The 13222-nt window shown below is 51.6% G+C and overlaps 1 protein-coding gene and 1 long non-coding RNA gene across 11 annotated transcripts in view; one reads left to right on the top strand and one right to left on the bottom strand.

Annotated features, from left to right (window-relative positions):
* Positions 1–13222, top strand: part of LOC127752378 (uncharacterized) — a 346254-nt gene that overhangs the window by 89714 nt on the left and 243318 nt on the right. The window lies entirely within an intron of this gene.
* LOC113212627 (trithorax group protein osa-like) overlaps positions 1–13222 on the bottom strand; it is a 108842-nt gene that overhangs the window by 71258 nt on the left and 24362 nt on the right. For 6 of the 10 annotated variants that reach the window (XM_052277544.1, XM_052277568.1, XM_052277549.1 and 3 more), the window contains one exon: positions 8876–8926. The exons of the other annotated variants lie outside the window; for them this stretch is intronic. In XM_052277544.1, the coding sequence (XP_052133504.1) occupies positions 8876–8926 (51 nt within the window). The remainder of the gene's footprint in view (positions 1–8875; positions 8927–13222) is intronic. 10 annotated transcript variants of the gene reach the window in all.

Here is a 13222-nt window from a genome sequence, read left to right as displayed (position 1 = left end):
CCGAGGGGCCCCGAACGGACCCCAGCGAGAAACGACAGAAAATAATAAGTCGGGCTTTGCTCTGTGCTCCCCTCTCGTCTCATCATCCCCACGACACATATTTGACCCCCCCCCCTCCCACCACGCAGCTCCTCCTAGAAAGGCGCAGCGGCACGCAAAGGGTTGAAGGAGTAGATATATACACAGAGAGCCGCGAGGGGGGAAGGGGTGAACACAACAGCAGTGAGAGAGACTTTCAACGAGAACGAGGCTACCCATTTCCATATCAGCCGAGACGGTACGGCACGGCGGCGGGCCAAAGCGGCCCAGGCGGGCCTCTGTTTAATCGGGACGGACCCGTACCTGTCGGCCCCATTAAACACCGTCATTAGTCAACACCGTCCCGTCGGGGAGGGGAGGGGGGGACTGGGGAAGGGTATAAAATGGATTTCATGATACGTGAACCTGCATATCGTCCCCCACTATATTCCAAAGACAGAGAGGCATTCATAGTCTGCGTCTTCCCTTGAAAACTCTTACGTCCCGCTCTAACAGGTTAACCCAATATAACATGCACCCTAACTTACCTATACCTACCACACCTGAATCTCGAGGCTCAAAGAAACCACCATGTTCAGTGGAATTGGCACCCGTGTGTAACACACACAGACGCGTGTGAGCGGGTTACGTAGCGTGAAAAGGGAGTTCGGAATGGGGGTATGGCGGTATGCGACCACCCGGCAAGCTACTACCTCTTTTGTAACGCCAGTGTTTAGAGACAGATACCTCCTCTCTCTGTCTCTGTCTCTCTCTCTCTCTCTCTCTCCACCGCGCCGCCAACTAGTGCGACGGAGAGAGACGGATTCGATGAGTGAAGGAGAAGCGCGCTCGGCCAATATTGTGCTAACGGGTGGCCCCGAAGGAGCGAAGGAATGGGGGAAAAAAAGGAGACCCGTCTTCGTCACCGCCCTGCCAAGAGGAACACATAACGACTTTCTAATTCGACTGGGGCGACACGGAGAGGCGGGGTGGGGCGGGGCGGGGTCGCGCGCGGTGGGGCGGGGTGGGGCGCGACTTTCCATTAGCGAGCATTACTTGTGGCATCGAATGAAGTCCGTGACTCGGGCCAAATCGTGTCATTGAAAGCAGTCGTTAAAATCGACTGTTTTCGCGCGGTCAATTATTTGCACGAAATAAATTATAAAAAGAGGAGGGGGCGGCGAGGACACATGTGCCAAGTAATTAAATTTGACGAAATGTCGTTATAGTTTGTTTTCAGCTTTCGCGTCATTCATACGAGATGGCTCTACATCGCCAGCAAGCAAGCATGGACACGTGAAAAACAGGGAATAAGCGATTAGACGTTCAGAGAGAGCGCTCATTTCGAAACTTATTCCTTCAAATACATAACTCACGTGAATTCATAGGTGGCCCAGGCCCAGGCCAGCGCCTCGACAATCACCACACAACAAAACGGCTATTGTTTGACAATTGCCACATACAATGTCCCGATAATTAAACAAGGGCGTGTACAACAATGCTCGGGCGGCCATTAGCGTAATTGTTGCTGCGATTATCGAGCCGGGCCGGGGCTTTTCGTGTAAGTGGGCCCTAAAGCGCATCGATGTAACGCATGGCCTCACTCGCCAGCCTTGAGACGGATCAGACATCGAGATTTCGCGCAACACGTACCCGTTCAAATCAGCAAAACGTGCTTCACTACACATTGGGGACCAAAGCAAGTCGCTACTTCTATAGTTATTTGCATTTTCATGCCAACACCGTCGTACACTTGCTGTTGCTGGTTGCAAGTGTGCGAAGTTCAAAGGAAAATTCACACCTTTACTCTGTCCCAAAGAGTGCGAATTGGACTTCACACACCTACAAATGCGTGACTTTCACACACTAGGCTCGCGCGTTCAAGTCTCTACAACCTCGTTCCATGTCCTTGTCCTCTCTCTTTGGGCATTCACACAACTACAAGTGCCCGACATTCACACACTAAGCCCGTGCGTTCAAGTCTCCTTAGAACTCGTTCCATGTCCTTGTCAGGTCCTTGTCCTCTCTCTCTCCTGACTCCTCCCTTCTCGTTTCCGCCAGTAGCGCGGATGGCAGCCATTTTGCTTCTGGTCATTCGCATCCGCCCGCCCTAGACGCCCCACCGGACCCACACAGCGAAGCTCACTTTTTCCACCACAGTCTCCGACTGATTTTCTATTCGTCAAACGTTTCATCGAGAGTAAAGAATGAGCGTCCCAGAGGAAAGACGATACGACTCCCAGCCAAGGGGGCAATTTCGCCAGGCTTTTCAATGATCAAGCGTTTCGAAAAGCGATGAAAAGTGCGGTCTTTTTCCATCCGTGCACTTCGAGTCCACCGTCTTTAGGCCGACCGCCGGCCAGAAGGCTGGCAAACACGCCGCCCCGCCCCGCACCACTCCGACAATATTGGTTTGAGTTTTTATACCGCACCGTGCGGCAGGCTTTAGGCCCTAAGGGAAAAGGGGGCAGAGCGTACAAATAAAAGCCGGCACCGGCCAGCGTCGGCAAAGGGTCATTTTGTAATAATGATTAATAAATGATAAAAGCTTTTTAGATATTTTTGATTAAAATACCATTTTACTAACACAACTTTTTAATTTTTTCCTCTACTAAAAATACTGATTTACTCAATTTTAAAAGTTTTTTCTCTTTTTCATCTTGCATCTTTTCATTGTGAATCATAATTATGAGCATCAATACTTGTAAAATTTTCTCTCCACGCCGAAGTGGCAACGACGTCGTGGACTTATCATCAAAACAACCAGCATAGCAATGTGATCGTGACAAGTCATCCCGATTCGAAAATCAATAAAAATGTTTACGGCGCAAATTCATGAGAGAGGGAGACGAAAAAACGCAACATATATACACGTGTCTGACGACTCATTCTCTCTGCCGCGATCTTTTTTTCTATACAGGGTATAAGGCTCCTTACAAATGTTGCCGATGCGGAGGCCGCGCGAATCGAATCGATTGCGGAGACAATTTTACCGACGGCTATAATTCAATCGCACTTGTTATTCCAGGAACAAGGTGACGTCAGTCACGCCACCACGGCAATGAAGACGTGGCCAAATATCGGAGGAAAAAGGGGGGGTGGGGCTATCACGCCCGAAGTGTCCCAGCTGCGCAGAGTCGTTAAAGTTTTTATCAATCGAACGACGACGCTCTACTCATCAAAACCCAGTCAGGCCAGTACGATTGTGGGAGGCCACCGACCACGATCGTCGAGTAAGAAAAAAAGAATAAGTAATCAACGATGAAACTTAAAATATTATGCACGGCATATAGAGGGTATCTCAGAAATTGTCGATATGACTCCCTTACTACAGGATTGCAAATGGACATGCATTTATTTCCCGACGTGAAATATTTTACGCTGAAATTTGAAAATACTAGTGTGAATGTTTAGTTAAGAGTGTGCCACGTTCCAATTGATACACGGCACGGTGAATATCGCATCGCACGGCACAAGCGAGCGTCGTCACAAAGGTCGTTAGTGTTCTGCCTGGGGGGTAAATCTGCTTCCGTCGTGATTGGAACTGCCGGCTTAAGATATATATATAATTATTGTCAAAAAAAGAGAGAAAAATACACTGATAACCTAAAAGTACAACTACTGAACACCGGTAAGAATGCAAGTGGAATACTTTCAAGAAACTAGGTAGTAGTTCACTTACAATTGTTCGATTCGGAACCTGTGCACTAATAGATGCACTTATAAGTGCACAACTCCCCTGTTTAAAACTTCGCACTCCGTAAGCGAGCATCTAAGGAGGTGTTCAACAGGGAAGGGGCACACTTACAAGTCAGCTTACAAGAACTCAACTTTGAGTTCCGCAGTAAAAGTGTTAAGCAGTTCCATACTTGGTTCATCAGTGCCGATACAAAAAAGTACTTCAAGAAAATCCACGACAAACTGTATGATCTTTAGAGAAAGACATTCCTTCCTGCACATTGTTGCGAAGGATTTCTTCACCATGTGGAGGATTTGGCTGCTTTTAGAAGCCCGCACGAAGAAACTTCTCTACAATTTGCGAGGGATTTCCTTTGGATACAAAACAAACTATTCAGAAATACAAAGCAGCCACAATCGTTCGCAAGGTTTTGACAGTGCACTGGATCACACATTTGCATCATATGCCGCGAGGAAGCCAATAGCCACCGCTTGCATGGAGCCCAGCTGCCACACGGTAAGGCTCACATGAACACTAAACTTTAAGAAATCGGCCACGCGGCGTGGCCATAAAATCATAAACGCCATAAAATCTGACCAGCCAGGCAGCCCGCCCCACGCTTTAGGCCCCAGCCGCGCCACGCCTCACCACGCCGCCCGATGCAAGTCTGTATTACACTATATTCCATACGTCATATTACGTTACACACGCAGCGAGACAAGACAAGCAGGCTGACTTTGAACGGTACATGCGAAACGACGGGGCCCATCAAAAGTGACGTAGGTTCATCGCGATCAAGTTGTTAGACATTTCTTCCGATATTTTATTGACAATAATGATCATCTAGGAAGGGGAGGAGCACTACAGATATTCCAAAACAAAATCCCTGTTTCACACTGCTCTATACGCACCAGCAAGTGCACTACAGCTTGCCTCGGAATGTTACACACTGAGCCCTGACACACATATGTCCATTTCCATATAGCAAAGCGCCGCCACTACCACGCATTATTACCATAAGTGATTAGATGTGTCGCCGGCGACGAGGTGGGCGTGTCGCGTACGCATATCGAGCGTCGTTAAAAAAAAAAATTTTAAAAAAGGGCGACAAGGATTTTTAATGTAATTTTGGCATTCAAGTGAAATTCTATGGAAGTTCAGAATACGTAAGTCAAGCCATTTGGGAAACCGTTCTCGGTGGGAAATTCAAAACGAGAAGATGGAAAGCCCTATGTATGAGAATTCCCGGTGCCAGCGCGGCCTGGAAAGTTGCAAAAAATGGACACAGGAAACTATAAAACGTCCTCCAGTATCTTTATATACTCGCGTATGGTGTAACGCCCATACCCGCGTGTAAAGATGGTCGACGTATGTGACAAGTGCGGGCGGCTACAATAAGACGGAATCGTGGCACTGAGTCATCACCAGCACCAGCTGGAATTCGGACGGTTGCTATAGATTTAACTAAGAAACCGTGACCACCAGAAATTATTTTTATTTAACCAGACTATCAAAGCTGATTTGATCCCATCTCGACGAGATATGGAAAAAATTCACGTTCTGCCACGAAAAACTCAAAACGCGCCAAGGTCTTGAGCACCTAAACTCAAGGAACACCTCGAATAAAAACGTGATATATTAAAACAGTCAAAATCCGTAATTAATTGCAAACTCGATGGGAATGGATATTTAATCCGTTTTATATTTTAGCCATCAAAGAGCCAGACGTCAGAGACCCAACTCTCACCCTCCCTTTGTGTGTGAGTTATTTGGGCGCCGGGTAAAGGCATATCTTACAGAATTCACCAGCGCATCTTTTACAATCAAAACACACCCAAAGAACAATCATGCCGAAGAGGCTCGACAATTACTTAAAAAATCCCTCCCGACAAAGTAGAGGCTTGTTTTTTGTTCTCCTTGTTTGAGGCGGCGGCTGGCGGCCGTCTCAGAGGCGTTGTAAACGTCGCGTTAAAATCATAATTATTACACTTTATTCGCGACCTGTCAGCGGGAGGGAGAGAGAGAGGGCCTATCCGAGGGAGCCGGGCGGAGCGAGCGAGACGGCAGCGCGCGGGCCCAAAGGCCAGACAAAGTAACATGTGTTGGCCATTTCAGCGGCGGGATGGCCGCAGAGAAGACCGCGGCGCGTGAGAACACGGCGACACACCTGGCCACCCGTACCGACCGGCTATCAGAAATTGAGCAATTCCAAACACGACGATTTCGATCTGTCCTCTGATCCGCAACCGACTATTTATTGGTGATGATTATGCCAACATCAGTTCATCTGCCTTGCATTAACATAATGCAAAACTTTATCCTCCTGATATGAGGTGGTAAAACCCGGTGCAGATTGTGTCAAGTGATTTTAATAGAAACGTGGCCACATCCTGGCCACGAGGAAAAACCGGTAAGGACCTTGGACAAATTCACAACCGTCTACTATAAAACTTGAGATCACCGGAAATCATTCAACTGTGATCACTTCGCGCAGGTATAATCGAATCATAAAACCGCCAGTCTCACAAAACAAAAGTATGTAGTGATTGTAGTGTATACCCTAACCCCGACGCCGTTCCACCTCCGCTACTCGTCGAGGGGCCAATGCGCCAGCGACACAGAGGCGAGAGAAGGGCGCGAATAAATTCACTCAACTATTTTGGCAGATGGACGCGGCCATATCCAACGCGCAGTTCCGACACATGTCAGCGGGGCGACCACCGCCACCGCCGCGCCCCACCGCGAGTAAACATCGCCAGGCACGTGATTTACTACTGCTTTACGGCACTATTACACCTGAGAGATTTACGTCCGCCATTACTATTTGATTTCGCTACATTCTCCGCTCCGAAGTTTAAAACTTTGTAATTACGTTTACATTATCAATGGAGCAGCAGCAGTAGTGGTGGCGGCGGTGGCAGCAGCAGCACCGGCCGTATACTACACTGAACGTGAACGGCAAAGAGGTCGGTAGCCGAGCACACACTAAAACACGCCTCCACTCCCTTGTACGACACACAGCACGACATTCTGTTGACGGTATTCTGCGCACGTCCGCCGAACTGCAACTCTCCTCCCGGCCGTCGAACACTTTGCAACACAAATAGAATTTCATTTCGCGAACGTGCGGGAGCGCGACCCGCGCCAACCCAAACACCAGATAGCGTTTTGTCTAGGATTTCCTAGGTAAATCCGACAGACTGCGAGTGAGAAACTTTCCAGGCACTTCGAAGACGGTTGCAGCAGCAGTTTTCTGCACAGTTACTCTCGAAAAATGTGGACATGGCGGCAGAGCATGTTTTATTTCATGTTAATTGACGTTCATTTTGAGCGTCACCTTGATCCCAATTCATCAGCCCAGAGCTGCTTCATCGTCAGTTAGAGGCACGTAGATGATTAGGAGCAGCCTTGGAGCAGAACAGAGCAGACGAAGCAGACAGGCGAGCACAAACGAACGCCAAATTGTCATCTGAATCTAAAGGTCCAAGGAAGCAGAGGACTCTGACGGGCGGGTGCTCGAGTGACAGAGAGAGAGAAACGAGAGGGTTGGAGGTTGGGGGGTCGGTGATGGGGGAGGGGGATCGGAAAACGCTAACGCCACGTCCCAAAATAGTGCGCGTCTCTCGGCCAATGCGTCATGCCTTTGTGACACACGCATTTCACAGTCTTGCATGAAGTCGTGCCGCCCATTACCAATAAACAATTACATCTTAATTACATGTGACACTCCGCCCGGCAGGCCACGTCAGCAGGCCGTCGTTAAAACTTCAATAACAGAGCCGCTAACGCCAGTTGTTACTGCGCAATTCGTAATACCATGGAATTGTTTTTAAAAAAACGTCCTACAGCATTTGAGGTTTTGTTCTGAATCACCAACCCTATGGTATTTCGCCCCATACTCATGTCACCCCCCCCCCCTCTCTCTCTCTCTGATCAAACTAGCAGTGTACGGAGCGCGGCGGGGCCGAGGCCACAAAAAAAGATGCTTCCGCCCTTCTTACCTCCATACACCACACCGCCAGGGTCCGCGTACGAAAAGCGCATGCAGCGCGCGCGGAGACAGAAGGGGGCCAAGAAGCGTTTCCTCACGCAGCCACCGCGGCACACGCGCCAGCTGTCTTTTTGTGCGAGCGCCACCCGTCCTCGTCCCACCCACCGAGATCAGCGCCCCGCGCGGTTTTCTCACCTCTTTCTCTCTCTCTCAAGAGAGAGAGCGAGAGGAAGGGGCGAGAGAGCGAGCGAGAGACCAAGACCTCTTCTCGAACGCAGCCTGATAGAGACTTAGTGTCAACGCGATGCGCATGACGGACGAGCAACTGCAATTTGCACTTGTTAATATACGATATCGACATCCATTGTTGGTTTTTTCTGTTCCTTCGACCCGTCCCCCTGCCGCACCGCACCTCGACCTCGAATCAAGAGACATCATCGTTGGGACCAGGTGGAGGACGCATGCCACATTTCCAGCCGTAACTTGGCGCCGCACTGAACACTACACATGACGAAATCACGCCAACATCAATTTCTCGTTTCAAACTTTTTTTCGTTTTTAAAAGGAGAAAGAAATGTTGGCTCTTGTGTCAGACACAGACGAGCCGGGCCGTCTGCAAATCTCCAAACAGCTGCTCCCACTAGATGGATAGGGCCCCACCCTCGGAGCGCACAGGGCGCAGGGCGCAGCGCAGCCTCCCTCTTCCCATTAAAATCCAGCTATAAAATATGAATCTGGGCGGGTCCAGATCTCTCCATTACACACGCACGCGGGGCGCAGGGGTTGGATTGCGTCTCATCTAACAGCTTTTATGTTTAAAAATACCCCAGATCTGGATTCCAAGCCCTGGCTATAAAACGCCCATCTGCGATGCGCCTCGCCACTTGGTACTAAACCTCTCTCTCTCTCTCTCTCTCTCTCTCTCTCTCTCTCTCTGCTGAGGGGGATTTGAGCCACGAGACGAGCCAACAAGAAGCAGGCTGATCTCACCATGTCAACAACACCACCCACCCTCCCACCTTTCTATCCTCGAAATATTCACTTTGTGATGCAGAAATTTAACCAATCCAACTGGTTTGCTTCAAGATGCCATTTTACTATCAAAATTTTGAAAAATTTGTGTTTCTAAATTTGACAACAGTCCAGGATACAATAGAAAAGGGTGCAGCCGTTGCGGCTAGACTCACCGGGAAGGCAGTCTCGCATTTTTTGTTCCACCATCTAAAAGATCCACTCACCTGCAAAGAAGGAAGAGAAACCATTAGACACACGCAAAAGAGTAAAACAGCTGCGAATAATTAAAAGATTAGCGCAGAGTTTAAGGCAGAAAATTGGCACCATAACATCCTACATTTCACTCAGTTCTTTTACATCCTTGAGAAATCCTCGAGTTGGGGAAGTTGCCTGGTGTGCGACCGAGCCCGTCAGCACCGTCAGCCGCTTCCCTAAATGGAAGGAAACGCAGGCGGCAGTGGCGCGTGCAGAGGCGGCCAGGCCGGGCTGGGCCCCGAGGCAAACCTATCAATGTGGCCAACATGTGTGCGGATGTTCCGTGCAAACTGAGCCGCCGAAATAGCCAGCCAAGAGGTGCGCGCACTCGCGCCCTCGAAATACAAAAACGCCTTGACTTCCAAAATCCCAATATTTCATCAGATCAGCTTCCTTTCAAGCAAACCCTTTCATCATTTCCACTACACACACAATAACTTCCAACTAAAACAGTAAAGTACACAAGTAGAGCACTTTCCACAACAAATGGACCTCGATTTCCCCTCTTCTCTCAAACACCTTTGACTGGCTCACTTCTTTGGGTTCGAGACTGTTGCAGCCTGAGCGCGCCATCACGGCCTCTCTCTCCTCCCACGTCAGCGCCCCCGGGCCGCGGCGCCAATGGCGGGGTGTTGATAAGAGTGGCACTCTCGGCTCCTTGAGCCCCGCCCCCGCCACGCCCCGCCACGCTTCCTCTTTCCATTTCCGTCTCATTTCGTAGCGCGCATATTAATGAGAGCGACACGCTTCTTCCTTTTCTTTCATTTCTTTTTCTCTCGACATGCCCATTACATCGATCAGGAAGTTATCGAGCGACGCCCGCTTTCGATAGGTTGTAAATATAGCGCCCGCCACCCCGTCGTCGGCTGGCTTGGGCCCTTCCTCGGGCCCACTGCTGCGCGACATGAGAGAGCTGCCTCGCGTCTCAAACGGTGAGACAGACGACAGCGCGAGCCATGGGTGTCCGAGGGTTTATAATGAGGTCTAAATAAGATACCGACAGCGCCCGTGGTCCGCTGACGACGCCGTGTGCGCCGAGGGCTGACACCGTACGGAAGATAGGATCCATCGATGCAATCGAATGTCTCAAAGTCATACGTGGCGAGGTTCGAGGTACCACCGAACTTGCGTTCAGCTTCCGGGTTTGAAGACGCAGGGAAGGAGTATGGTATGGGGTACGAGACAAGAGGGAACGAACGACGTCGTCCGCCGAAACCATGAGGCGTCTGCTGCCAGGACCTTCCCCAACACGTCTGCCCCTAGTGCCGTTGTAAGGACAGGACCCCCTCCCCCCCCCCCTTTCCCATCCGTTGAGAAACACAGCCGGCAGCGCGTCGTCAGCATGAGACAAACACGTGCCGTCGGATGCAGCGGAGAAGGAGACGGAGGAGCAAACCGTTCCTCCGAAGGAGGATCGCCTTGATTAACACCGCACGCGGATTCATCGCCAAGCAGATCAATGCTAATGGTTCGCGCCCGCCTCACAGCCCGGCCGGCTAACCATGTCACCGTAATGCCCGCTCAATCAATCAAGTCCCCGGACCTGGGCCGGCGGTGATGGGGCCCCAGAGTGCACCTGATATAGGGTTTACTGATCTCATTATGAGCTTATCAAGGCTGCCCAAGAGCAGCTCACATTGCTGGAGGCACCCGCTCCACGACAGCAAGAGAGTTCACACACCTGAAGTTCGTTTCGTTCTCGGTGTCGATAAGAAGAAGAAACAGCACCGGCCCCAGTCTCGCTCCCCCTAATGCCTTTCCTCTTCATCAATCTCAAGGCTCAATCGGCCCCCGGCCCGCGCGCTGTGGACCATTCCTCCGGCCGGTCAAACAATTACATCAATGCCCTCCCCTTGCTGCTCTTATGATGTGCCTTCCAAGGTCGGATGTGCACGACCGAGAACCGCGATGCGATAGCAGCAGCCTCCCACCCCACCAAACAACAACGTCCCGAGAGCCATCGGCGCCATTCGACGCTTCATCGACACGAATAAAAAACAAAAGACTCTTTGGCTCCCTTGTTTGGAGAGAGAGAAGAAGAATAATAGCCCCTCGCCAACCATATTTCTGGGCCCTGAGCCATCCCTCTCCCTTCGGCATTAAACATGTTTAATGTTCGGCTACAATGGTCTCGTTACGGCGGGGCGCGCAGTGCCGCCGGAAGCGCGGCCGCCATAACCGGGCAGCGGCGGCGGCGGCGGTGGCAGCAGCAGCAGCAGCAGCGGCAGCAGCAGCAGCAGCAGCAGCAGCAGCAGCGGCAGCACGCGCCATGGCCTGTATGAGAAATCGTCGGACTCGCTCATCCTTGAACTCCCCCGCATGCACTTGAGCATCTTCAGGAGCAGTGCGGGGCGGCGAGCGCAGCGGCAACAAACTCGCTCGCGATCGGTCGCTCTTCTCTCTCTCTCTCTCTCTCTCTCTCTCTCTCTCTCTCTCTCTCTCTCTCTCTCTCTCTCTCACCGGCGCAGACTGCGCTTGCAAGTCTCTCGCACGGGTGTGTGAGTCAGCCGCACACGGCAACAACGGGGCCTCCGCTTCGAGCTCTCGACTTGTCTCGACGTGATTCGATTAGGCCCACGACCTCACAGTGTGTGTCGCATGGGAACAGTCCGTCCACTTCCTTCTTTTCTCTATGACGGCATTGCATTCATCGGTGATGTCGTTTCCGGCCGCGTCGTCCGGAGCAGGCTGTCCCACATTGGCCCTCTCTCTCGCACTCTTTCGCTCGCGCCGCTCTCCCGTCAGCCAGACGAGGACAAGACGCCCCGTGTCATCTCATCCCACGATCCATAATGAGACCCGCATTTCCATATGAACAATCAGACGTGAGACCTTCGCAAACACAAATCGACAGCTAATGACGAGAGAGAGAGAGAGAGAGAGAGAGAGAGAGAGAGAGAGAGAGATTTAAGGACTTTAGGACCCACACACGTGGAGCCCTCCAATCAAATCATCAGTCGGTCCCACAGTACACTGCCGTCTAAAAAGACCGCCAAGGCATTTGAGCAGTCAAAGCTGCTCCTTTATCTCACCCGAAGACGAAAAAGGGGGGAAGAGAGAGGGAGAAAGGACACGGAATCGATGGAATCACCGAGGCGTGCCGGTGCGCGCGTGCCCGGGTGCGTCCGCCCCGCCGCGCCCCGCCGCGCCCCGCCGCGCCCCGCCGCGCCCCGGGGCCCCGCCAGCCAGAGGGACGCCCGTCTGACGCGCACATGGGGCGTTATCCTGGCACGTGAGCCGAGGCCCCGCAGGGGTGGGTACACTCCCAAAATAAAAATCAATCAGCGCGTCACGGCTGGTCATGCGATCCGCCTCGGAGTCCCGATGACGCCGACCCGCCTCAAGATCCAAGACTATACAGTACTGCCCGCCCAAGCTAGATTTCTACAGTTTCGCCAACATTTTCATTGTTTATGAATCACAAAGAAATTTTTCATCAGATATTTGAATATTAATCAATTGGACAAATTTACAACGAGAAGCGCAAATGAAAAATTATTCTTGGGCATATCTTAACAAATATGTTTCCTTATTCCACAACAATTATTTAGACGATTTCTATCAAATACCAGTTCAAAAAAATTAGTACATAAGAGGCGGACAATTCAAATTTTCGCGCGCGCTCAGCTGGTTTGACATTATTGGCGCAGGCAAAAACGAGACGACAAGGTGGGGGCGGGGGCGGTCTGGCTGGCGACCTCGGCAATGACAACAAACACGGCCGTGGCCGCCCTCGCCTCGCATCCTCCCTCCAGCCCGGCATGAGCCACCCCCAGCCGCTATTAATAATCTCATCCCCCTTCAGCTTCCGTCCCCGAGCCCTCTTCCGTCCCCACTTCATTCTGGAGTTCATTTATCCAAACTCGGAAGGGGAGGAAGGGGAGGAAGGGAAGGGGAGGAAGGGAGGGGGAGGGGAAGAGGAGGGGAGGGGAAGCGCGCGAGATCCAAGGGTGACGATGTTGCGGCAGGCGGCCCGGGCCGGGGGGTGGGGAGGGAGACGAGCAGGAGGGCAGGCGACGAAGGGCGGCAGGAAGGCCCCCAATGTCACGGTCGCCGCGATGTGGTCCGGTCCCCATCAGCCTTGTTGCAGCCGCCACCACCCCGCGATATAATTATCGACAACGATCGACCCAGCCGGCCGCGGCGGCGGGAGCGTTCAAACGACCCGCTCCCCTTGCGGAGCGCCGACATGCTATACGCTCACCCTCCATGTACTCTCTCTCTCTCTCTCTCTCTCTCTCTCTCTCTCTCTCTCTCTCTCTCTC

Source organism: Frankliniella occidentalis, unplaced genomic scaffold, assembly GCF_000697945.3.
Source record: "Frankliniella occidentalis isolate FOCC.00 unplaced genomic scaffold, Focc_3.1 Scaffold1, whole genome shotgun sequence".
Taxonomy (NCBI): Eukaryota; Metazoa; Arthropoda; class Insecta; order Thysanoptera; family Thripidae; genus Frankliniella; species Frankliniella occidentalis.
Note: the sequence above shows the minus strand (reverse complement) of the source record. Positions and strands in the feature narration are given on the sequence as shown.